Source organism: Vitis vinifera, chromosome 19, assembly GCF_030704535.1.
Source record: "Vitis vinifera cultivar Pinot Noir 40024 chromosome 19, ASM3070453v1".
Classification (NCBI taxonomy): domain Eukaryota; kingdom Viridiplantae; phylum Streptophyta; class Magnoliopsida; order Vitales; family Vitaceae; genus Vitis; species Vitis vinifera.
Window position 1 is genome coordinate 9,481,683 of NC_081823.1, and position 24,820 is coordinate 9,506,502.

Sequence of the window (24,820 nt, forward strand, 5' to 3'; positions counted from 1 at the left end):
CACATGTGCATGATTATTTTTGGGTATCTCTTAATTTATTGGCCAATTGTCATGATTGTTTCATTCTATTAGTAGAGACCCGTTTTTTTTTTAGGGACTTAGAGGGGTGCTATGGTCTTTACCGTATCTTCTCGATAAGTAACTTGACCCCCGAACCCATATTTGGTTTTTCACAGACCACATTTTCCAAAATAAGGAGTCACACTTAGGGTTTTCTTTCTTATTTTGTTTACCTCTTAAAAATAAAACAAAAATAAGTAGCGACTCTAAGTCATTTTCTAAAAAAATAAATCATTTTTCAAATAAAAAGCGAGCTCGCCATCGAGTGGAAGCACATGAGCAGAAATGCGAGGTCCACACCTTACACATGATTTAAAATATATTTTTTATTTTCATTTAAAAAAAATAAATTTTGGGAGTTTTTTTTGTTACTAAATGATAAGACTAAAAAATATAATCTTATTATAGGATGAAGAGGTGAGATGAATAAACCTAAATACTACTATTTGTGATAACTTGAAATCTCACTTATAAGTGAAATTTGATTTATGTCCGAATAAGTTTTTCTTTTATTCATATCTTCATAAAATTTATCCAAATATGAGAATAAGAGAAGAAATAAATGACATGTCTATTCTCACTCTTTATTCCCTAGTAATAATTTAAATTTTTTTATAATTATTATATATATATATATATATATATATATATATAAAAAGTGTAAAAAGCAGTTGAATGTTGTAATTGGATTGTTTGAAGAGGTTAATACCTAATTTGACAACTATTTTTTAAAAGTAATTTTATGTTTTTCTTGTAGAAAATAATTTTCTATTTTTTAAAACATAAACTATGGTTTTTTGAGAACCACCATAGGGCCTTTCCATTCATCCCAATGGTGCAAAACATTCAATCCAAAGGTCTTTGTGCAATCCTATGCTTATAAGAGGGGGCTCTCATTGAAACCAAGGTGGTGTTGTTTTTTGGTTGAATAGAAAAAGTTAAAATATTTGGCTTTTTCTATTTAGCTAAAAGTAATTTATTGACATCAACCAACATAATTAAACTAAACTTATTAATAACAAGTTCACTTTAATTATGTTAGTTAATATCAACAAGGTACTTTTAGCTGAATAGAAAGTCAAATATTTTAACTTTTTCTATTCAGCCAAAAAACAAACACCACTCTAGGTTCCCTTTAATAAAGTAGTGTGAATATTGCAATTAGATTCTATATAGAGCTTAAGCCCCTATTTGATAATTATCTTTAAAAACAAGTTTTTGTTTTTCATTAAAAAAAAAAACAAAAAAACACATTTAATAATTATAAAATAATTTTCTATTATTAAAAACATAAAATATAGGTTTTTTCAAAGCCACCATAAGGTCTTCTCATTCATTTCAATGGTGCAAGCTGTTCGATCAAATACTTTCCTTCTTTTTCTAATTTGTTTTTTTTAACTTATCTCTAATTCAAAATAAGATAGTGTGGACCCCGCATTTCGAGCTCAATGCATTTCCCACTCGATGGCGAGCTCGATTTTTATTTGAAAATGATTTTTATTTATTAAAAAGAAATTGACTTGGAGTCGCCACTTATTTTTGTTTTATTTTTAAAGGGTAAACAAAATAAGAAAGAAAAACCCTAAGTGTGACTCCTTATTTTGGAAAAGGCGGTCTGTGAAAAACCGGATCGGGTTCGGGGGTCATGTTACTTATCGGGAAGGTACGGTAAAGACCGTAGCACCCCTCTAAGTCCCTAAAGTCGGGTCTCTACTAATGAGATGAAGCTGACATGACAATCAATGAGAAAATCAATGAATACTCGAATCAATCATGCACATATGAGTATCAGAATATGCAATAGAGGATAACCGAAGTGAAAGTGGATGCGTACCTGATCAGCAAACGGCAACGCGCTATCACAAAATGGGATTAGTGCATAGTAATAAGCATAAAGTATATCACTCATATCATCAAACCATATAAAGAAACACTAATAGCATGCATGACATCTCATTCAAATTCATTTTTATTTTAAAGAAGATTATTTGATGTAGGGCCCCCACCAAAGCCCTTTTATTTTGCATGAATCAATTCCATAAATTCCATCACTTAGAATTACGGAATTGATTTTTGGCTTATTTTAAAACATTTTAAAATTAGAGAAGTTATGAAAGTTGCATGCCGAAGAGAGATGGCAGCAAATTTTATTAAAAACAGAATTTTGGAATCTAAAGAAAACCTAAGGATGAAAGATGGAAAATATTGGAATTATTTGAAAACTGATGTTTAAAAAGTTATTTGCAAGAAAGGAGTTAGAAAATTATTTTCTAAGCCAAAAGATTGATGAAATGGGAGGTGACACGTGGCATAAGAGTGACTAAGCAAGCCATGCAGACTAGAAGCGTAAACTTGGGGCACCTGGAGCACTGACTGCATATTATTCCATCTCTGCCTGTGAAGAGGATTTCTCGTAATTTCCTGTATGTCCCTAACACCCTTTCCCAAGCATGAACACATGAATAACTCGGTCTGCTGCTAATATTGCTGGAAAACTGTAGCGACCATCCTTCCCTTGCATCAACATCTCAGCCATGTAGGCTTGATCCTCAGCTCATTTAGTATCCTAAATCCCTGGGGAGTTCGAGGGATCCATGCAGACAGTCTGAATGATGAGCTGCTGGCGATATGTAGCAAGATTCCCATGGATTTCTAGAGGCATTGAAGAGCTTCTGCTACAATTTTGAATCTGATGGACTGCTGAATATGGTGCCGAGGTACTGCTCGTGATCTCTCATATCACGCTTAGGAGGAATTTGCACTTATCAATGAAGGGTGCCTTAACAAATTTTCTGTGAGTAGATTCTTGAATTGAATTGCTTGCAGCACCACTTGCACCCTCTGAATTGGGTACAACTGTAACTGAAGCAGGTGCAAGGGCTTCAATTGGAAACTATGTGTTGAAACAACCTTCAACCGCCTACGGGAGTTCGAACTTCAACATTAAAGCTGCCTGTACCACGTGGAAGTCTTGTTCTTTTACACCATGCTTGATCATGCTACCTATCACCACATTTCCTTCGGAGTCAACAAGACGTCACTATTGACCTCAATGAAGAACAAACTGTCTTTCTATCACTAGGATGAACAGTTGCAGGATACTAAGTCACCACATCTCCTCATTACATGTAAGTAGTTGTTCTGTCTTTGTTGGATAACTGAAATAAGCATCCCTTAGTTCCACATCAATCACCCTGTATCCGTGCTGAACATATTTCTATGTAAGAGTCTCCTCTGAGCAAGTTGACTTTAGCGCACTTCAGCTTGTATGGTGTTAGCTGGGATTGTCACCTTGGATTCAGGGAGAAGTTAACTGACAGTGAAGACAAATCAACCTGGGCACTATCCTTAGCTGATGGCCCACCACTTGCATTATTATGGACTGCACTATTGCAGTTGGGTGCGTGTGCAACAAGATATGGCAACATCTGCTTCCTGTTAAGAAAATCCCGATCATGCGAGACGACAAGAAGAATTTTCTTCCACCTGCACAAGTACTCTTCTAACCAGAGAGTAGCCCTTTCCTTGGCTACAGTTATTCTTCATGCAATGACATTTGAATTTATGCAGCCCACAAGTTGTCAGAAGGAATGAGAATCGGCCCAAATGTATCTTTATCTTCCCTGAACGATGCCGATAGGGATCTCAGTCACATATTAATGCAACCCTAGTAACGGAGACCCCACTGATCCACCACATAACCAGTGAGGCGTTGCGCACATCATCATCGTCATCATGGAAGTTGACGTCGCAAGCGGGCCCATCATGCATGCCCTTGAAGGAAACAATTAAGTTCAGCCACAGGTAGATTGAGAGAAGACTTCCGAGGCCTAGCATTGCTGAAGCTTGACTGCACTTGAGAGATGCAGAAAGAGATGGAGTATGGAGGAGGCGTTTCGCCGCCGGCGGCGCTTTGCTTGCTCTTTCCATGAACCGGTTTCTGTGATTTTCAGGTATTGAAAGAATGATCCCTTGAGTGATGGTGGTAACTGCTAACACTTGCCATCAGGAGGCTGCTGAAACTGAACAGAAGCATGAACACTCGCATTGCAACTGCACCTTGAACTCGTTTGAAAGTTTGTACCATGATTCTAGCATTCATTGCTTTGTTTATTCTCGGATCTTTTAGCAAAACTGGAGCTTCTGGGATAATATCAATCCAAGCTGGAATGATTCTCGTTATCAAAGGCATGAGAGGTAGTCTTCGCAGGCCTTCCTTGAATTTCTCCCACTTCCAGCATCAAATTCGGTTGGATACTAGAAAAGTGTCCAATCAGACCCCGTTCCGAAGACCCCAGAAATATGAGAAGTAGGTGGCTTGCCTTCAAGACTGTTGAGACGGCTGTACCGATCTGTTCGTGGGCATCTTGCAAGCTGTTCACTGCAAGGAAATATATACATCTGCACCCTGGCACTCTCTGGAACTCCTTAACATCCTCAGTGTTTCAGCCATGCATTCTTTTGAACATGGGTGAGTGGGATAGTGTGAGGGTATCAATGGGTCTAGAAATCGGTAATGAAGGGTATGATGGAAAGGAGAGATGGATGAATGAAGTGGGTATCAAGAAATGGGTATCAAAATCTAGAGAGAGAAAAGGTGGTGGGAATAATGGGCAATAAGTGGTGACATGAGGCATGGGTGTTGTAGGCGGAGAGTATGGAGGATGGGGTGACGATTGGTGAGGATCCGTGAAAACATGGTGTGCGTGGAGGATATATGGTATAGTGAGATAAAGCATGATGGGTGAAAAATGAGTATGGACAGTGTGGATATGGGATATGGTGGAGCGAGCAAAGTGATTTAGGCTACAGACAGTGAGCAGGGTACGGGTATGGGATAACGTGATGGGTATGCCGGCATAGAGAATGAAGATGAAGGGCTCGAACCATACTTCAACAGCTATCTTAAGATTATCCAGATCAACCGCACTAGGGATTGCCTTGAAGAGAGGAGTAAACTATGAATCTGAACTTGATATTTTGCCATAATCAACATAGGGTCGTGCCAACATGAGAGACCCAAAGACAGAACCAATACCACTTCCAACAACACTGAAGACCTGAATAACTTGAAGATCGATACGGTTATTAGCCAGGTTTCTGATGCAATTTGAACAGAGATTGATGTTCACTTTCCCAATGATATAATGGCCACAAGCAAAGTTATTGATAGCGTCCTCCTTGACACTGATGAATTGCTCTGAACGGAAAGGGTTGCATGTGTGCTCCAAGCTCCACTTAATTAGTTACAGTAGGCCCAAAGTATGCTGGATTGGCACGAAAGACATGCTCGCTAGCATCGGTTTCACCTCAATCTCTTTTGGATGACCATAACAGGTACCAAAGAAGCCATGGTTGCTCAACTTGGTTCGAATCCTCCCAAAGACTCTAGTACCGATTTCCCTTAGAAATGCCCAATCTCAAACGGCCGATCCAAACAAAACAACCAACACTCCAAAAGAATACCAAAAACAGAGGAGAAAAGATTGAAAGGATGACACAAAATAAAGCGAGGAAAGCATATTTTCAGAGGTTTCATTTCATGAATCATCCATGAACCCTCTGATTAGGTGAGAAAGACCCATCTCCAAACACGACTACAAGCACTCAGCATAACAGAGACTATCATACTCAAACCAGCAGTGGATAAATGTGAATGCAAGATTTAATCTCAACAAGCAACAAAGCCGCCTTCATTATCTACCCCTAAACAAACCAAATGAGTATCCAAATATAAAAAAAAGATGTAGAAGAATGACTAACGTACCTGAAAATCTCTTTCTCAACCAAATATATGGGGCTTCAAATCCACTGCTCTGTTTCTAGCTTGCTCTTTAAGTCAAAACCTTCCTCTGTAACTTGTTTGCCTGAAAAGCTTCTTCACCAGCAAAAAGGAAAAAGAATGACCCCAGAAAGTCCCTCCGTCTCTGAGCTTGTCTCTAGCCTGAGAGTTCTCTCCAAAATCTTTTCAGTAATCCTCCCTTCATGCCCAAGCAACTTCCAAAAAGCTCTTCAAAATCTCTCACAGTCGTCCATCGAAACCTCTCCCTCCACCAAAAGCTCTCTCTCTAAGCTCTCCAGAAACTCACCTCTCTCTCACAAAAGCAGCTTTTCTGCTTCCACTCTGAATCCTTCCTTCCCAAAAAACCTAAACAAAAGCTCCACCACCAAAAAGATCTCTGCAGTCCCCTCTAAAATGGAAAAGCACCACCTGAAAAGCACTCCACCTCCAGAAAAACGCACCCTCTCTTCGGAAGCACCACCACCTGCAGGAGACGCTCCCCCATAACAGAAACGTACCTCTTCTACAGCTCCCCTCCAGGTGTCAATCTCTGATTGGTCCATCAATTCCACTATTTTGATCCCATATTGACTAATCCGGGAGTGACACGTGGCCATGCAAGATGGTGACACTTGTCAAGCATCAGCTGCAAGAATGACTCCCAAAATGGGGGTCTACAGATAGGTACTTAGAGTGTGTTTGACTGTGATTATGGGAAGTATTTTCAACATTTTTAATGTTTGAAAAATAAATATTTTCAAGTGTTAAAAAAACTAAAAATACTTTTAAGAATCACTTTCAAACGCACTTTTAATGAATTTTCAAACTTGTGGGTTTAGTGGTACTTAATTAAAATTTCAAGGAAGGTGAATGAAATTAACCATTTACTAAGATCATATTTTCAAGTCATAGCTTTAACGAAACACAAAAAAAAAAAAAAAAAAAAAAATCTATGCAACGCCTTACCAGCACAAGGTACCATAGTTTTGAAAATATTTTTTGAAAGTACAATATTTAAAAAAATAGGTTTTAAAATTATGGTACTAAAAAAAAAATATGTGCTTGCTTGTAAATACATAGACTTTGGACAAGATCGTTGTAATGACCCATACCTAATAATGTAATGTCCCACACTGGATAGATGCGAAAATTATTGAGACTATATATATATATATATATATAAGTTTCTCTTAATCAAATAGACACGTTTTAAAATATCTACACGATCGGGCAATGTATTGTTTGCCAAGAGTTCTAAAATAGTCTCTCTCCCGCAAGTGTTGTCAAATTTAATAAATAGGACCTCAATTATAAAACACTTTATAATAGTTTATTTTAAGATGTGCATGTTCTCTAGGAAGAATTCAGTGGTACATTACAAATTGGAACACAAAAGTAGTTAGACAAGGATGATGAAATTAACTTGGCGTATGCTTTAGTCTTTTTTGTTTTTGTAATGAAAATTTATGTAATAGACCCTACCACTGTCACAATCAGATTACGTTAAAAGGAGCTGGGTGTGGCAAGGATGGTCAACCAGCTTGGAGACGTAGGGCAGGGAATAAGCACATTTTTTACGATACCCATCCATCCTGTTCCCGTTCATTGGATGGGTTTGGGATATTTAACTAATTTTTAATGGTAAAAAGTTTACACGCTAGTAAATAATTTTTAAATCCAAATTACACAAAATCTTCTTAACCTAATTCAATTTAATTAACTCACATATTAATTTTTTTTAGTTCTCTTGTATTTTAAATAAAATATATTTTATTTGGATTTTCTTTTAAATTTTTTTATTTGTATTTTGTTTCTATTATTAAGATTATTCAAGCTCATTTATATTTTTTTTCTTTATCAAATTAATTTTTTTAAACAATTAATTATATCAAATTAAAAATTTATCAAAATTTTTAGATATTTGTACATTTAAAATTTTTATCGAATCATATGTTTAATTTGATAAGTTATGGTTTGTTTCACAACTGTTTTTAAAAAATAGTTTTTGAAAACGGATTTTTGATGTTTTGTAAAATAAAAATATATTTAAAAATTTAAAATATTTTTAATTTGTTTATAATATTTTTAAAAATAATTTTTATATATAGTATTTTATTGTTTTAATTATACATATTCATATATTTAAAAGCATCATGTTTTATGTTTTTAAAAATATAAAAAAAAAATAATATTTGATTGTCAAATAAGTTTTTAAGATTTTTTTATTTTAAATAACATAAAACTATTCTCGAAAATAGTTACCAAATAAGCCTTTAAATTTTCTTAAGTTTTTATTTTTATAATATTTACTTATGTTAAGGGTTTTAACAAGTCCTTTTAAAATATAAAATTATAAAAATATATTAATATTTATTTTTATTAAAAATTTTGTAATTCAAATATTACCTTATGATATCATCTATGAAAAATTCTTATATTTTTTTTTTCTTTAAAATCTTATTTTATTTTTATTAAAACCAGGATGAAAATAGATTTATATCAATTAGACGACATCAAGATGGTGGCAACATGCCCCAAGTCTATGCGATTACCTTCATTGATATGAGCATGCAACATACTTGGAATATTAAAATCTATATTACAATAACCAAAATGTTTATTAAAAATAGAATAAAAATAAAAAATATCTCGAAAATTATATTCATTTCAATTCTATGACGTCACATTTGGTACATCTTGTATTATATATCCAAACACAAGAATTAAAATTATTAAATTTATGATTATTTTAAAAAATAAAAATAAATTATTCATTTTATTTCCTAATTATATCATGAAGCAAATTATTAGTGAATTTTCATTAGATGCCTAGCAATTTACATGGTAAACCATAAGGTGATGGAATTGTGTATACATTATTTTGGTAGCCAGGGCCATATTTTTGGGAGCCGAGAGAGAGTACTCACATCACTTCAAAAATAATTAAGGAGAGAGAGAGAGGAGAAATCCAAGTCCAGATCCCCAATAATGCCACATGCCCAAACAATTCCCAGCAATTGATTGAAGCCAAATTTCTAAAAATAAAAATTGTTGATGAGAAAAAATATCTAGGGTATAGACGGTCCAAAATTTTGATGTAGTATAAAGGTACTACACTAAATATTATTATAAATGAAAAAGGGACAACGGGTGATCTCCCGGCCATCCAACAAATTCCGGAATCAGATTGGGCACACTCTGACTTCGACTTTGGTTGCTGCCACCTAGATATGAACGAGGCTTCTCTACTTTACAGGTTAACCCTTTTCCATTTCAGTGGCTGAATCCTCACCCACGTGTATCTGCAACCGGCCATCGCCGGTACCCTCCTCGCCCAGCTCAGCCCCAAGCCACCTCCAGTCCACTCTTTCTTTTCTCCAATTTCCAACCCAGCAACTTAGCAACCACCGCCCGATCCCGTCTCGGACCGTTCATTTCTTCTCCATTTCGCACCGCTGCTGCCGGTGCCCAGTCAAGCGTCTCCGTCGTCTATATATGTCAATATATGGAATGGTTTCTTGTTCCAAAAGAAAGGTGATTCAGGTATAAATAGTGGAGGGGAGGGGTAAAGGATTGATACAGAAGTTGTAGAGATGCATCTGTACAATGCCTGGCTTCCACCCCCTGTGGCGGAGGCGACGAAGGGAGAGAAGGAGGCCTTCGGCCGCGTTGTAGCGGCAGTGAAGGAGGCGTGGCGGCCGGAGGATCCTGAATCTGTGTATTCCACTCTCAAATGGATTTCAGTCATTGACCTGTGAGTTCGAATTGTTTGGTTCTGTTTAAAATGCTGCGCTTTATTGTTGTAGCTCCTCTGTTTGGATTTGGAATTCAATTAAAGCTCAATGAACCTTAAATCCACAACTGCGGTTCGTCACTCAGAGCATATTCTTTCTTTTTTATTTTTTATTTTTTTGAATTGTACAGAATTTGAACCTCAAGAATTAAATCCATTTCCCTTCGGCCAAACGCAGTGTTGAATGTAATTGTTGTTTTGTTATGTGTTTCCTTGTATTTCTATTTCTGAAGTCGAGAGTGAAGTTGTTTGTTTGGATTTTTCTCTACTTTCTTTGTCTATAAATCTGGAAGAAATATGCCAGTGCCGTTTTAGTTTTGGTTTGGACCTCAATTATGCGGAAGAGCATATAATTCTCTGTCGAATTGGACCATGATTTGGTATGAAAATCATACTGATATTAGTCAAGAGATCATGGGTGGAGTACAGGGATTTAAATGTTTATAAATATTGAGGATGCAAGAGGTCTTGTTCTAACATTGATAAAAAAATTATCTCGAGGGGAGAATGTGTCCGAAACAAATCAGTGGGGTCAAGATGTCTGAAATTAAGAGAGGAGTAGTGATGTGGGTGTATTGAGCCTTGGACTGCTCCTTGGGGGTGGTATCTTTTGGGCCAGTAGCTAGGCTAGCTTTCCAGTTAGCTCCAGAATCCACCACCATGATTATCTAATATAAGGTCTGTAGGCTTGACAGTTAGGTTCTCCCTTCCTGAAGCTTGGCCTTCTTCTAGGGATAGCAAGGTCAGTGGTGACAGCATCTGACTTGTACAATAACTGACAAGCAACCTGTCGTCAACTGTTTTCCATTTTCCACTTTCAGGATGGCATTACTGGCAGGTGTTTTCCTGACATACAAGCCACATCTGCCTCAAGCATCTGCAACCCAACCACCAAGCCAGGTTTTCTAAATTGTCACATAGCCCACAATTAGTCACCATGGTCCACTGCCAGTGGGGTGCTTTTGGCATGTTGTTTACAAACATCGAATACACTTGGAAGACCCTGGACCTGTTTTTGAACTCAATTATTATTATCTAAAGCCTGATGAAAAACTTCCCTTTTCATCCATAGGCAATATTCATTTGGAAGTTGGCTATAACGTCCACTGTCTAGGAGCAATCATTTTCCAAGTCATGTGTTTGGTACATTAATATTGAACTAATTGATCTTTGATTTTTGGTTGGGAGTTGAACAAGAGGATGATAGGCAACCAAGACATTCATGAGCTTGAAATGGAATTGAACAAAGAAGAGTTTATTGCAGAATCAAGTCCTCATACTGGATCAAGAAAAATGTACAAATGGGATAGTCTATTGTAGGGAGGCAATGGAACCAGCTTATTTGGAGACCTGCCTCTGCCCTGCCTGACTAGAATGGGATTGGATTCTTTTAATCAGCCTAGGGATGTGGATAAGAATTTTTTCATATATGTACAGGAAGGCAATGGAACCAGCATATTTAGAGACGTGCCCCTGCCTGGCCCATAATAGGATGGGATTGGACTCTTTTAATCAGCCTAGGAATGGGGTTAAGAATTTTTTCCTCATGTATGTATGTATGTATGTATGTGTTAAATATAATGTATTTATAGTATATTATCTTTCCTTGTTAATATAGGTCACATGTATGGTAGTTAGGACTCCTAGCCTTGTATATATATATCTCTCAATTGTAAGTAGATATTACATGAATGAGAAATAAGGTTTTTTCTCCTTTCTCTCTCTCTCAACATGGTATCAGAGCCAAGGAAGAAAACCTAATTCTTTCCTATTTCCCGTGTCATCAACTCCGGGAAACCTTCCGGTGACCGTGTTTCATTCCGGTCACCTTCCCCATCTCCCAATACTTTCGGATCGTCGTCAGAAACCACTCACCGCCGGCGAAATTTTCCGGCGAACTTTCCGGCGACGTCTTTTTCCGACACCGACCACACCAAGAGGAGCGCCTGGAGGAGATCTCCAACTTTCTCAAAAGCATCGGAGCCAGAAAACCCTCCACGCGCCGGCCATGCGCACTTCTACGGCCAGCGACTGAATCTCACGCGCCGGCGCGTGAGGGCGCGTGAGGCCTTTTCCGGCGACGCGCCTCCTCCTCCAGCCTCGCCTGCCGCCGACCAGCATCCCTACCTACCTAGTTCTCCCATCCGAGCCCTGCACATACCTCTTTTGGGGATTTTTGTCTCCGTCAGCCCTCCAAACAGCCTTCCGGCGAAGTTCCGGCTACTTTCTCTCCACCCCAATCCCTGCACGTGCCTTGGGAAGTGTTCTTCTACCTTTCTGGTGGTACCACGTCGCGATCTGAGGCCGTCTCCCTTTTTCGGTGGTGCCACGCCGCAATCTGAAGCCGTATTAGGGCTCTCTTCGATCCAAATACGTGAATATGACCACCAAAAATCAGATCTTTACCTCTGTTCTCTCTGGATCTCCTCTGATTACCTCAGAGAAATTGGTTGGCAGTGAGAATTATCTCTCCTGGTCTGCCTCTGTTGAACTTTGGTTTATGGGTCAAGGATATGAGGATCACTTGGTTACCCAGGAGGCAGATATCCCTGAGGTTGACCGCGTACAGTGGAGGAAGATCGATGCACAGTTATGTAGTGTATTATGGCAATCGGTTGATCCCCGGATTCTTCTTCATCTTCAGGCCTATAAAACTTGTTTTAAATTTTGGACTCAGGCCAAAGGATTATACACGAATGATATCCAGCGTCTTTATAAGGTGGCTTCTGCTATTGTCCATCTCAGCCAACAGGACTTGGATCTATCTACTTATATTGGTCAGATTGCCTCTCTTAAGGAGCAGTTCTTGACTGTGATGCCTCTTACTCCTGATGTTGGGGCTCAACAAACACAGCTTGACAAGTTCTTCATGGTCCTTACTCTTATTGGCCTCCGTCCGGATCTTGAGCCTATTCGTGATCAGATTCTTGGTAGTTCATCAGTTCCGTCCTTGGATGATGTGTTTGCTCGCCTCCTCCGTATCTCGTCCACTCAGACTTTGCCATCTGATAGCGCTTCAGATTCTTCTGTGTTAGTTTCTCAAACTACCTCTCGAGGAGGACGCAGTGGTACCCGAGGTAGAGGCCAACGTCCTCATTGCACCTATTGCAATAAACTTGGCCACACTCGCGATCGTTACTATCAGTTACATGGAAGACCTCCTCGCACTGCCCATATGGCCCAGTCCTCTGATTCTCCGCTGCCTCAGACTCCGAGCTCCTCCGCATCTCAGACATCTCAGGCTTCTATTGCCTCTGTTGCCCAGCCTGGTAATGCCTCTGCCTGCCTTACCCACACATCTTCTCTTGGACCCTGGATTCTAGATTCTGGAGCATCTGATCACCTATCTGGTAATAAGGATCTTTTCTCCTCTATTACTACTACTTCTGATTATGTTGAGAGAGAGAGAAAGGAGAAAAAACCTTATTTCTCATTCATGTAATATCTACTTACAATTGAGAGATATATATATACAAGGCTAGGAGTCCTAACTACCATACATGTGACCTATATTAACAAGGAAAGATAATATACTATAAATACATTATATTTAACACTCTCCCTCAAGCTGGAGCATATACGTCATATGCACCAAGCTTGTTACAAATATATTTAATCCTAGGACCTCTGAGAGATTTAGTGAAGATGTCTGCTAGTTGATCATTTGAATTGACAAAACTTGTAGCAACACATCCTGATGCGATCTTCTCTCTAATGAAATGACAGTCAACTTCAATATGCTTGGTCCTTTCATGAAAGACTGGATTGGATGCAATATGTAATGCGACCTGGTTATCACAGATGAGTTTCATCTGTTCATCCTTTCCAAATCTCAACTCCTGAAGAAGATGTCTCAACCATATGAGTTCACATGTTGCCAAAGCCATAGCTCGATACTCGGCTTCAGCGCTAGATCTGGCCACTACATCTTGTTTCTTACTCTTCCAAGATATTAGATTACCTCCAATAAAAACACAGTACCCTGAAGTGGAACGTCTATCTGTGGGTGAGCCAGCCCAATTTGCATCTGTGTAACCAACAACTTGAGTATGACCTCTGTTCTCGTACAATACACCTTGGCCTGGTGTACTTTTGATATATCGAAGAATACGAATCACGACATCCTAATGGCTATCACATGGTGACTGTAGGAATTGACTAACAACACTCACAGGAAAAGAAATGTCTGGACGAGTAATGGTGAGATAGTTTAATTTACCTACGAGCCGTCGATATCTCCCGGGGTCTCCTAAAGGCTCCCCCTGTCCTGGTACAAGTTTGACATTCGGGTCCATAGGTGTGTCTACCGGTTTACAGTCTAACATACCGGTTTCTTCCAGGATATCTAAAGCATACTTCCTTTGGGAAAGGACCACACCAGAACTGGATTGAGCTATCTCAATTCCCAAGAAATACTTGAGTTTCCCCAAGTCTTTGGTCTGAAAGTGGGTAAAAAGATGTTGCTTTAGTTTCTGAATACCATCCTGACTACTGCCTGTAATGACGATGTCGTCCACATAAACAACCAGATAAATACACTGCCCCAAGGAGTTATGATGATAAAAAACTGAATGGTCTGCTGTACTGCGAAGCATGCCAAACTCTTGAACAACAGAACTAAAACGGCTAAACCATGCTCGAGGAGATTGTTTCAAGCCATATAGAGAACGGCGTAACCTGCACACTAAACCAGACTCCCCCTGAGCAACAAAACCAGGAGGTTGCTCCATATAAACTTCCTCGGCAGGATCACCATGGAGGAAGGCATTTTTAATATCCAACTGATAAAGAGGCCAAGAACACATAGCAGCCATGGAGAGAAGCAAGCGGACAGAAGCAATCTTGGCAACAGGGGAGAATGTGTCACCATAATCAGAACCATAAACTTGAGTATAGCCTTTAGCAACTAAGCGGGCCTTAAGGCGATCAACCTGACCATCAGGACCAACCTTAACTGCATAGACCCAACGACAACCAACTGTAGATTTACCAGAGGGTAAAACAACAAGATCCCAAGTGCCATTAGAGTGCAGAGCAGTCATTTCATCCACCATTGCCTGTCGCCAGCCTGGATGGGAAAGAGCTTCATGGGTGCTCTTTGGAAGAGAAACAGAGGATATAGCAGAAACAAAAGCAGAATAGGGTGAAGATAATCGATGATAACTCAAAAAATTGTAAATAGGATGAGGATTACGAGTAGAGCGAGTACCTTTCCGAACAGCAATGGGTAAGTCATTAGGAGAAGGCAGAGCCGGGGCAGGTGAAGCCGAAGGGATAGGAAGTGAGTCAGCAGGTGCCTCAGGAAAAGGGAGAGGAGCAACGACACGAGGGCGACGATGATAAACCTGAAGTGGTCGAGGGGGCATAGCATCAGGTGGGGAGACAATGGGAATGGGCAAGACTTCAGAAACAGGAAGAGACTCAGAAGTGGTGGAAAAGAACGGTGAATCCTCAAAGAAGGTGACATCAGCGGAGATAAAGTATCGATGAGTCTCAAGGGAATAACAACGATAACCCTTTTGAAGCCTGGAATAGCCCAAGAAGAGGCACTTCATGGCTTTGGCGGAAAGCTTGTCCTGTCCAGGAGTGAGAATATGAACAAAGCAAGTACAACCAAAGACACGAGGAGGAAGGAAATAAAGTGGTTGGTCAGGGAAAAGAAGGGAGTGAGGAATCTGATCGTGTAAGACAGAGGAGGGCATACGATTAATCAAATAACAAGCGGTAAGAACAACGTCCCCCCAAAAGCGAAAAGGAACGTGACTATGGAGGAGGAGAGTACGAGCTGTCTCAACAAGATGTCGATTCTTGCGTTCAGCTACCCCATTTTGTTGAGGAGTATGAGCACAAGAAGACTGATGAAGAATCCCATGATGAGACATAAACGAAGTAAATTGGGCTGAAAAATATTTCCTGGCATTGTCACTGCGTAACACACGAATAGAAATATTGAACTGGGTTTGGATTTCAGTATAAAATTTCTGAAAAATAGAGAATAACTCAGCTCGATTTTTCATTAAAAATAACCAAGTACATCGAGAATAGTCATCAATGAAAGTGACAAAATACTGAAATCCTAAAGTAGACGCAGTCCGACAAGGACCCCAAACATCAGTGTGGACAAGCTCAAAAGGAGACTTTGCCCGATTATTCAAACGCTTTGGGAACGAGACACGAGTATGTTTCCCAAGCTGACATGACTCACACGGAAGCGACGACAAGGTGGAAAAACGAGGAACCATCTTCTGGAACTTGAAGAGACTAGGGTGGCCCAGACGATTGTGAATGAGGAGAGGAGCATCAGTGGAAATGCAAACTGCAGGAGATGAATCTGAGGTGAGGTGATAGAGGCCTTGAGACTCACGTCCTATGCCAATCGTCTTCCCCGTACTCCGGTCCTGCAAGGTCACAAATTTATCAGAAAAGGTAATAGAGCAATTAAGAGTACGAGTGATTTTGTTGATGGAAATAAGATTAAAAGGACATTCAGGAGTATAAAGGACAGAAGTGAGAGGTAGATAAGGCAGAGGAAGGGCCAAACCAATACCTTTAGCCACAGTTTGAGAACCATTAGCTAAGGTAACAGTTGTATGTATGTATGTATTACCAAAAAATGAAGTTCTTATAGATTTCATGTAGGAAGGTACTGCTTATTGAGGCTGTGCACTCTCTATTAGCAATCAAGAGCCACCCCCACTAGGGTTATAGGTTTCCTTGATGTTTCAGATATGTGCGGTGTATGGAACTGTGTACTGGAAGCGCAAAACGATTTTTGTTGTATAGTTAGTCATAAATTAAAGTTTGTAAGTATTTTAGAACTCCGAATATTACCTGATAGGCTTCTGCACCATCTGCTTCTCTGATGCCACTTTGTCCTGCGCCTATGTAATCACTCTCCCTATTCTACAAATGAAGTGGATTTTTATACATATGCCCTTTTGGTGCACAACCTGTAGAGTTGTGTAAACTCATGATTACTTTTTAATATCCATCATTCTGGACAGCTGAAACCTCACACACAGAGGAGCCTTATATGACATTTGCTAGAAGGGGAAATAAATTCATGTCCTTTCCAACCTTTGAAACATGCCCAGTATCCATAGAAGTAACAATACCAATTATGTGGTGTTCAAAGCTGTTTATTCATTGATAACCCATCAGCATTGAGATTCCACTCCTACTCTGTAACTCCTAATACAATTCTTAGTTTGTTTCTCTAGATATACTAATGGCTAACTTCTATTTGGGTTCATATTTGACCACATGCATGCATATTCATGGGAAAACAGTGTGTAGCTGAAGCTTGTATTACATGAAGGAGCAATACTTGTATGTAGGGGGGTAATGGTCACTGCCTCTCTGGTTGGATCTTCGGTTCCTGAAAAATCTTGATCAAATGGATAGATAGTAAAACAATTCATGGTTTATCTGGTTAGATGTTTATGTACCAAAAGAATATGTATTAAATGCAGATACTGTTTCCTTTGAATGACATGGTCCTTTTCTGTGAGTCTTACAATTCTGCTTCTTGTGTTATTACATTGCTGTGCTTAATGTTTATCCTATTCTTACTAGCATTTTATCACTTGGTATTTGTTAATGTGCTAAACTTATGATTTGCCGATGAAGTGGATGCTAGTAGTTGATTCCTTTTTCTACGTATAGGCTTGGTGAGTCAGGGACACCAGTGCAATCTTACTTTTTATCCATTTGTTGTGCAGTTTCATAAAGGCGAAAAGTGAAGTATGTTTAGAAGACGTGGGTGCACTTACGGAAATTGGTTTAGAATTGTTTCACAAATCACATAATAAACTTTATGCCCAGGTGTTACATCGTATCTTAAAATTTTTGTCTTATCCTTTATATATATATATATATATATTCTTGATTTTTGCTAAATGATGGTTCTGTTTGTGTTGATTAGGTTAGATGGGGGAACATTCTAGTCAGGTTACTTAACAAGTACCGAAAGAAGTTGGCCTTGAAAGTTCAATGGCGACCTTTCTACGATACTTTGATCCAGACACACTTCACAAGGTTAGTTTTTTATTTGCACCTTCCCACTGCATTGGCTATGTAAATTGAGTAATTAAACATCATTCATCACGAGTATTTCAGTTTGTTTTCATGGAGAATGTTCACAAAATCTATATATTGTGAACCCTCCTTGATGCATGGTGTCCAAATTGAAATCTGTCTTAATATCTTGCTATACTTGTTTACATTTCTGTAGCCTCTTGAGAGGTTTGGCTTAGCAGTTTACCATTTTTTTACCTGTCAATGGTCTCTTGATGATTTACCAGTCGTGACAATCAAGTTGCTTAAGTGATACTTTATCCATGTTTTTGTTTTTGAAAGCTCTGTATGACGGTGGAGGCTGTGACTTTAAATTATGTATCTGACACAGGAATACCGGCCCAGAAGGGTGGAGACTGAGACAACGACATTTTGAGACTGTGACATCTCTTGTTCGATCGTGCCGGAGGTTCTTCCCACCAGGTTCTGCCTTCGAGATATGGTCCGAGTTTAAGTAAGTATTTTGAGTCTATCTGTTACCAGTTTTATCAATCTTGTGATCCATAATTGTATTTTTGGATTTGTTCTCTATTTTTCATTAGGACATTTGTGTAGTAGAATTTTTTCTACCCAACATCAAAGGGAGGGGACCACAATGGCTCCTCTCTTCTCGAGAATTACATAGTGTTCCAATTGCTTTAGTTACAATTAAACATATATCAGATCAGTAACTATTTAATTCTTTTTAGATGGAATTTTGGTTTTCTCCATTGGATGGGAATTCCAAATGCTCTGTTACCAGATCAATCTGGAATGTTCCGATTTTCTTTTAAATATAGGCAAAGAAATTTATTAAAGGGCCCCTAGAAACACCCATGTGCATTGATACATACAGCATCTAAAAGGAATAAAAAAGGAAGAAAGAAGGAGAAGAGAGGAGACTCCCTAATCTAAGGCCAAGCCATCTGCAAAATCTACCAAACCCAAATTTACAAATGCAAAGGGAACCCTCAATCACTCCCAAAGGGACTTAAGAAAAGATTCTGTCTTTTTCATGTCAGAGAGCTCCTCATTGAAAATTCTACATTCCTCTCTCCTCAAATGATCCAGAACAAGCAAAGAGGGGCCAAACACCATCCTTCCCTCACTGCTTCCCTAGGCCTTGCCCATGCTATCCCAAAAGATTTCTGATCAAAAAAAAAAAAAAAATGCTATCCCAAAAGATTCATCATGAACTGTGGAATACCTATGGTATGCTTAATAGAGCAAGCAAGAAAACCCCCTTAGAACTTGAGCTTTATCACAATGGATGAGGATTATATCTTTGTCGTTCCTATCAAAAAAAAAAAAAAAACAATGGATGAAGATGTAGTTTGTTGTCTTCTCACTGATTTTGCACAAAGCGCATTGATTAGCTAATTCCATCATCTTTGCATGAGCTGATCAATAGTTAGGATTGATGTAGGACAACCCTAGGATGGTTGCCTACCATCAAATAGGTGGGCTAGGGTTTTATTGTTTAGGGTTTAAGGAGAGGAGCAAGGAATAAAATTTTATGGCAATGGGGAAAAGTAAAACAAAATAAAGAGAAAGAAAGATAAGAAGAAGAGATAGAAAACCTTAAAATCTCACTAAAGTCTTTTAGGAATTTAACCTAGAAGAAAATCAATGATGTCTCAACATTGAGAATTGCAAAGTTTGCAAAAGAAACTAATATTATTTAATTAGTCTATCTTGTTTTACATCGATTAGCCTTATTTATAGGCTTTTTCTAAGAAATCCAAATTCTACAAGGATTCTAATAGCCCATTATAACTCTAATTCTTATCCTCTTATAACCTAGTATGACTTTGATTCTAGTTCCCGTATTATGATTCTAATAATTATCTACTCCTAATTTAATTCCAATTAATTCTAATAATTAGCTACTCCTAATTTAACTCCAATTAATACTAAGTTGCTTAAAGTTTATTGATTTGTTTCAACGCTTTTTTTGAGTAGGTCTTGGAGATTCATTCTCATCAATTCCCTTTGACTTGGAAAATAAACTCGACCTTGAGTTTTGAAATCCTAAGCAATGCATTCCATCCTTTCTTTCTTTGTCGACTCTTTATCATGTTAAGATAGGATCTTAAGATCTCTTCATTGGAACCTTGTAAACTTTTACTAGATGCAACTCCTAAGTGAGATCTTCCAAGTGTTCCTCAAGTTTCTTTTTTGCTAATGCAATAGTTGTTTTCAAAGTCCCTTTGAATGAAACATGATGTTGGAACTTCATAATCAAAACCCATGTTGATGCTTGCATAAATCTACTCAATGCATTGGTTAATTCAAAGATCATGACTAATCATTCATATAATCCATCCTTCCCGAAAGCTAATAAAGATGAAATTCCATAAAGACTTAACCTTTCTTGAATAGAGTATTTAATAGACAACTTAATAACTTTTCTTTTAGAGTTCATGTGCTTCTTGTCATGTAAAGGGTAGGTAGGTAAACTTAGGAAAAAAGAATATGGAGTTAGATCAATATTATGCTTTAAATTTCGCATAGGTTATGATTTATTCTTTAGCACCAAGGGAATCGGGTTACTAGAATCAATTAGTACTTTTTTTTTTATAGGAAACAACACATGTATATATTGATAGAAAAAGAAGTACAATAGAAGGATGAGGAATCCTCCCACTAGAGATAAAACTAAACAACACAAAAAGAAAACAAGACACTACACTATGAAAACTACAAACAATCTCCCTTGACTAGACCGTCCTATTGGAACTACACACTGCTAGCCAATCTAGTTGTAACATGTTAAGGGGAATGCCCTTAAGAACCGCGGAACAAAAAGCCTAATGAGAAGCAAGGAAATGAATGGAATCTCAAAGATTATTTGAATTCCTAGCTTTGTCCTCAAATATCCTGACATTTCTTTCCCGCCACACAACCCAAATTAAAGCTATGCACGCATTTTGCCACAAAACTATCCCTCTCTTGGAGTTGCCAAAACCTTTATAGTTGATGGACATCATGTTTGAAATGCTTCTCGGAGGAACCCAATCCATCTTGGCTAGCAGAAATAATCTGTGCCACAACCCCAACGCCACAGAACAATGTAAGAAAAGATGATCTGCTGATTCTCCTTGCTTCATGCACAACTTACAAATGTCAGGACTAAAAGCTTTGTGGGGTCTCCTCAATTGTAGCAAGTCATTAGTATTTACCTTCTTGTGTGCCACAAGCCAGGCAAAGGCCATCAATTAGTACTTTTTTTGTGCTCGCTTATAGGCTATTTTGGGATTCATTCAATCACATCTCACATCTCACATCTCACATCTCACATTCTATATTCATCATTAATGATTTCTTCCTTCTTACTAGTAACTTTGAATTGCTTCTTACTGGGAGTATATGATAGTTCTTCTAGTTCCAAGGGTCCAAATTGGATTAAAATTTCCTTTATATTGATTGTTTGGGTGGGGGAATTTCCTTTATTGGATAAAAATATTCTCATGCCCGCTGCATGTAAGTGTGTAAGTGTTCTCATAGCCATCATGTTGGACCCTTCCATAAAAAATCCAGTCTTCCAACTGCAATACGAGCAACATCGGCAAAACATCATACCATATTGACAACTGAAAGTTATTACTAAAATTAAATGCTACAAGACAACGAGAACTTACCAAAATAGATTTTTTCATTTAGCCATGCTATGCCTATTTGGTAGGGATTTGGATGCTTCTTCGTCTTTAGATTGAGCTTCTCAATAAGTTTCTCTAAAGCTATGTTGGAACTACTACCTCAATCGATAATCATAGTCCATATTTTCCCTTGGTAAGCAACATGTGTTCGGAAGATGCTAGTATGTCACCAATCTTCCTCTTTGTTTGCCTTTGGTATGTTCACCAATTGTTGCATAAGAAAATTGTAATGGTTCTCCTACATCAAATATGTAGGCTAGGGCTTTATTGTTTTAGGGTTAAGGAGAGGAATAAGTAATAAAATTTTGTGGTGATGGGGGAAAAGTAAAACAAAATAAATAGAAAGAAAGATAAGAAGAGTTAGAAACCTTAGAATCTTACTAAGGCCTTCTAAGAATCTCTATAGTAGAAAATCAATTGAGTCTCACCATTGAGAATTGCCAAGTCTACAAAAGGAACTAATATTATTTAATTACTGTACCTTGGTTTACAACAATTAGTTATAAGCCTTTTTAAGAATCAAAATTCTACTAGGATTCTAATATGTTGCCTAATATATTTTTATAAAAGCTTAAACTTATCTTGTTAGGACTCTAATTCTAATTCTCCTATAACCTATCATGACCATAGTTTCTAATTCTCCTATTATGATTCTAAGAATTAGCTACTCTTAGTTTAACTACAACAAATTAAATCCTAATTTAATTCCAACTAAATTGAGTCACTTAAAGTTTATCTATTCATTTCCTTCCGTGAGTGGATTTTGAAGATTCATCCTCATCAAGGATCTTCTTATAAGCAACTTCCCAAGCAAAGAAATAAATCGTAGGAGGGGTACCAGACCCCTCACACCTCCTCGGTAGGAAACTGACATTTTATCTCCATAGAAAGGAGGTTATGATTAGATTTCACTGAGAATTTCCAATCTTTTGCTCCCCTCCAAACCAGTCTATCCTCAATATTTTTCTACAAAGAAACTGACCATATTTGCCTTGAAAAACTCTCCATTATCTCTATCTCCCAATCATGCACTTTGAAATGAGGATTCAAATGTTTCTTGGTTCTCCTCTCTCATCTAAACACTTGTGACTCTTGCATTTCTATTAGAAGTGAAGCAAAAGAGGATAGTAAAGGCCTCTTTCAGGGGAATTCCCCTATACTATCTAACCAAAATTTTGTCCTGCGACCATTACTAACAAGGATTCAGTTTCTGGGTTTGAACTCCTGCTGATCTCCTCTTACAGCTGTTGAAAACCTTATACCATGAGTCTCCCTTGCCTCTCTAGAGCACCATCCACCATCTCACCAGACTTACAATCAATAACATCCTTCAAAGATCTCTCTTCATTAAACTGCATAACCATTTTTCTAGCAGAGTGCTATTTGAAGCAGCAAGATTTTTGATCCCCAAACCACCAGTTCTTTTACATTAGCACACTAAAGGCCACCTTACCAAGTGCAGGTTTTTCCTTGACTGACAATTCCCTCAAAGAAAGCCTCTTTGGATCTTTTCTAGCTCGATCCTTACTTTCTTGGACATGATGGGCTAGGACATGAAGTAAATTGACAAATTGTGCTTAAGTACTTTTAATAAGAGTCAATCTACCCCCTTTTGATCAATGTTGTTTTTTCCAAGTTGATAACTTGCTCTTATAGTGCTCCTCCACCAAATCTTACACTATGCTTGAGTTAAAAGGGGCCTCTAGAAGTGGTCCTTGTAAGTAGTAGGGAAACTTCCCACTTCACATCCAAATGTCAAAGGCCATCTTTCCACCTCCAATACTTCACCCACAAGGGTGAACTCACTCTTTTGAAGATTAATTTTCAGCCCCAATAGCAACTTAAAACTAAGAATGATCCATGTCATATATCTCAAGTGCTCTATGTTGCATCACAGAGGAAAATAGTACTATCTACAAAAAGTATGTTAGATATTTCCACTCCATTTCTCCCTTTTTCCCCTTCTTTGAAACCGTTTATTAACCAATAGACATAACGAATGCATCTAGTGAAAACACGGTGTAGTGGAAATTCATTATATTTTTGTATAGCTTAATAATTCCTAATATTGTGAAGTGAGAGGCTTCTCTATTTCATCCATTATTCTCCTTCTTCCTCTCTGGATTGGAACTTTAGCTTTTGTCGAAACCTCATTGATCTAGGAATTGAAGAGCATGAACTTCTTATGTCATCTCTCACCTTTATTTATGGTCTTCCTTCTCAGATGAAAGACTTTGATCATAGAATTCCTCAAACTTCTATAATGTCTTTCTTTTCAGCTCTTTCTACTATTCCAAGCACTCCTTTTCCTACGAACTTCATTTGGAACTCTAGAGTCCAAACTAAGGTTAAGCCCTTGATATGGCTAGCGGCCAATTAGAAAGACAAGCCCAATGATTTGTTGAAGTTGAGGAGGCCTTTTAGAGATCTCAATTTGGATTGGGGAATCAATTGAACATTTGTTTTTACATTGCTTAGTTACTTTGAGCCTATGGAATAGGCTATTTGGCATTGTTGAGATAAATTGGGTTTCCCCTAAGACTGACAGATATGTCATTTATTCTTTTTAGGGGGTTTGGGGATACTCCTAGAGGAAGGCTACTTTGGCATGTGATTTGCCTTGCATTGTTATGGAGAGTTTTGGGGGAGTGGAATGCTGGAGTTTTTGAAGATAAATGGTGGTTTGTAGAATCTGTTTGTGATCTAATACATTTCTATTCATCCTTTTGAGCTTCTTAATCCTTCAGCTTTTGAGGGTACTCCATTGAATATTATATAGCTTGATTGGAATATGGTTTGTAGTTCAAAGAGGGTAGGTTGTAAGATGCTCTCAATATGGACTCTACCTTCATTGGATTTGATTTAGCTTTTAATGGGCATGTTCTAGGTAACACAAGTTATGTGGGGATTGGATTTGTGATTAGGGATCACTATGGTACAATGTTAAGGGCTTTCTCTAAGTCAACATAAGAGGTTTTGGCTATTGAGGTAGGGATCTTAGAACTTTTGGAGGGCTTTTTGGCTATTGCAAGTCTAGGCTTTGAATCTCTCCATTTTTTTAGTGGAAGTAGATTTTGGTGTAGTGATCTCATGGTTGTCTAAGTTGGAGAGAGGTCTTTGGAAATATGACATATGGCTCCATTAAATCCTAGATTTGACTGGCAGCTTGGGGTTATTCCTTCTCTTATTTTCCTCATTCAGCTAATGAGATTGTTGAAGCTAAGCAAATGGTTTCTTTTGTAGGGATTTTCCACTCCCCTTGAGTTGTACATTGTTGTATATTTTGTATATGTTCTTGTCTCATACTTTTTCTGTATAGTTATTTTGCAGCTCTTGTTTTCTATTTTGATCATCCTTTGTGTTTTGGAAAGATTTCTCATCCTTCGCGTGTCTTTAAATTTGATATCAATGAATAGTTAGTTTATAATCAAAAGAAAAAAAAAATCATATCATTTTTAGTACTTCATGAAA

General features: G+C 38.1%; 1 protein-coding gene across 1 annotated transcript in view; it reads left to right on the forward strand.

Annotated features, from left to right (window-relative positions):
* The first annotated feature begins 8,978 nt into the window (after positions 1–8,978).
* LOC100263530 (proteasome activator subunit 4) overlaps positions 8,979–24,820 on the forward strand; it is a 45,669-nt gene continuing 29,827 nt past the window's right edge. The window contains exons 1-4 of the mRNA XM_010646342.3: positions 8,979–9,596; positions 17,357–17,459; positions 17,560–17,672; positions 18,043–18,165. Coding sequence (XP_010644644.1) covers positions 9,436–9,596; positions 17,357–17,459; positions 17,560–17,672; positions 18,043–18,165 — 500 coding nt within the window. The 5' untranslated portion in view covers positions 8,979–9,435. The remainder of the gene's footprint in view (positions 9,597–17,356; positions 17,460–17,559; positions 17,673–18,042; positions 18,166–24,820) is intronic.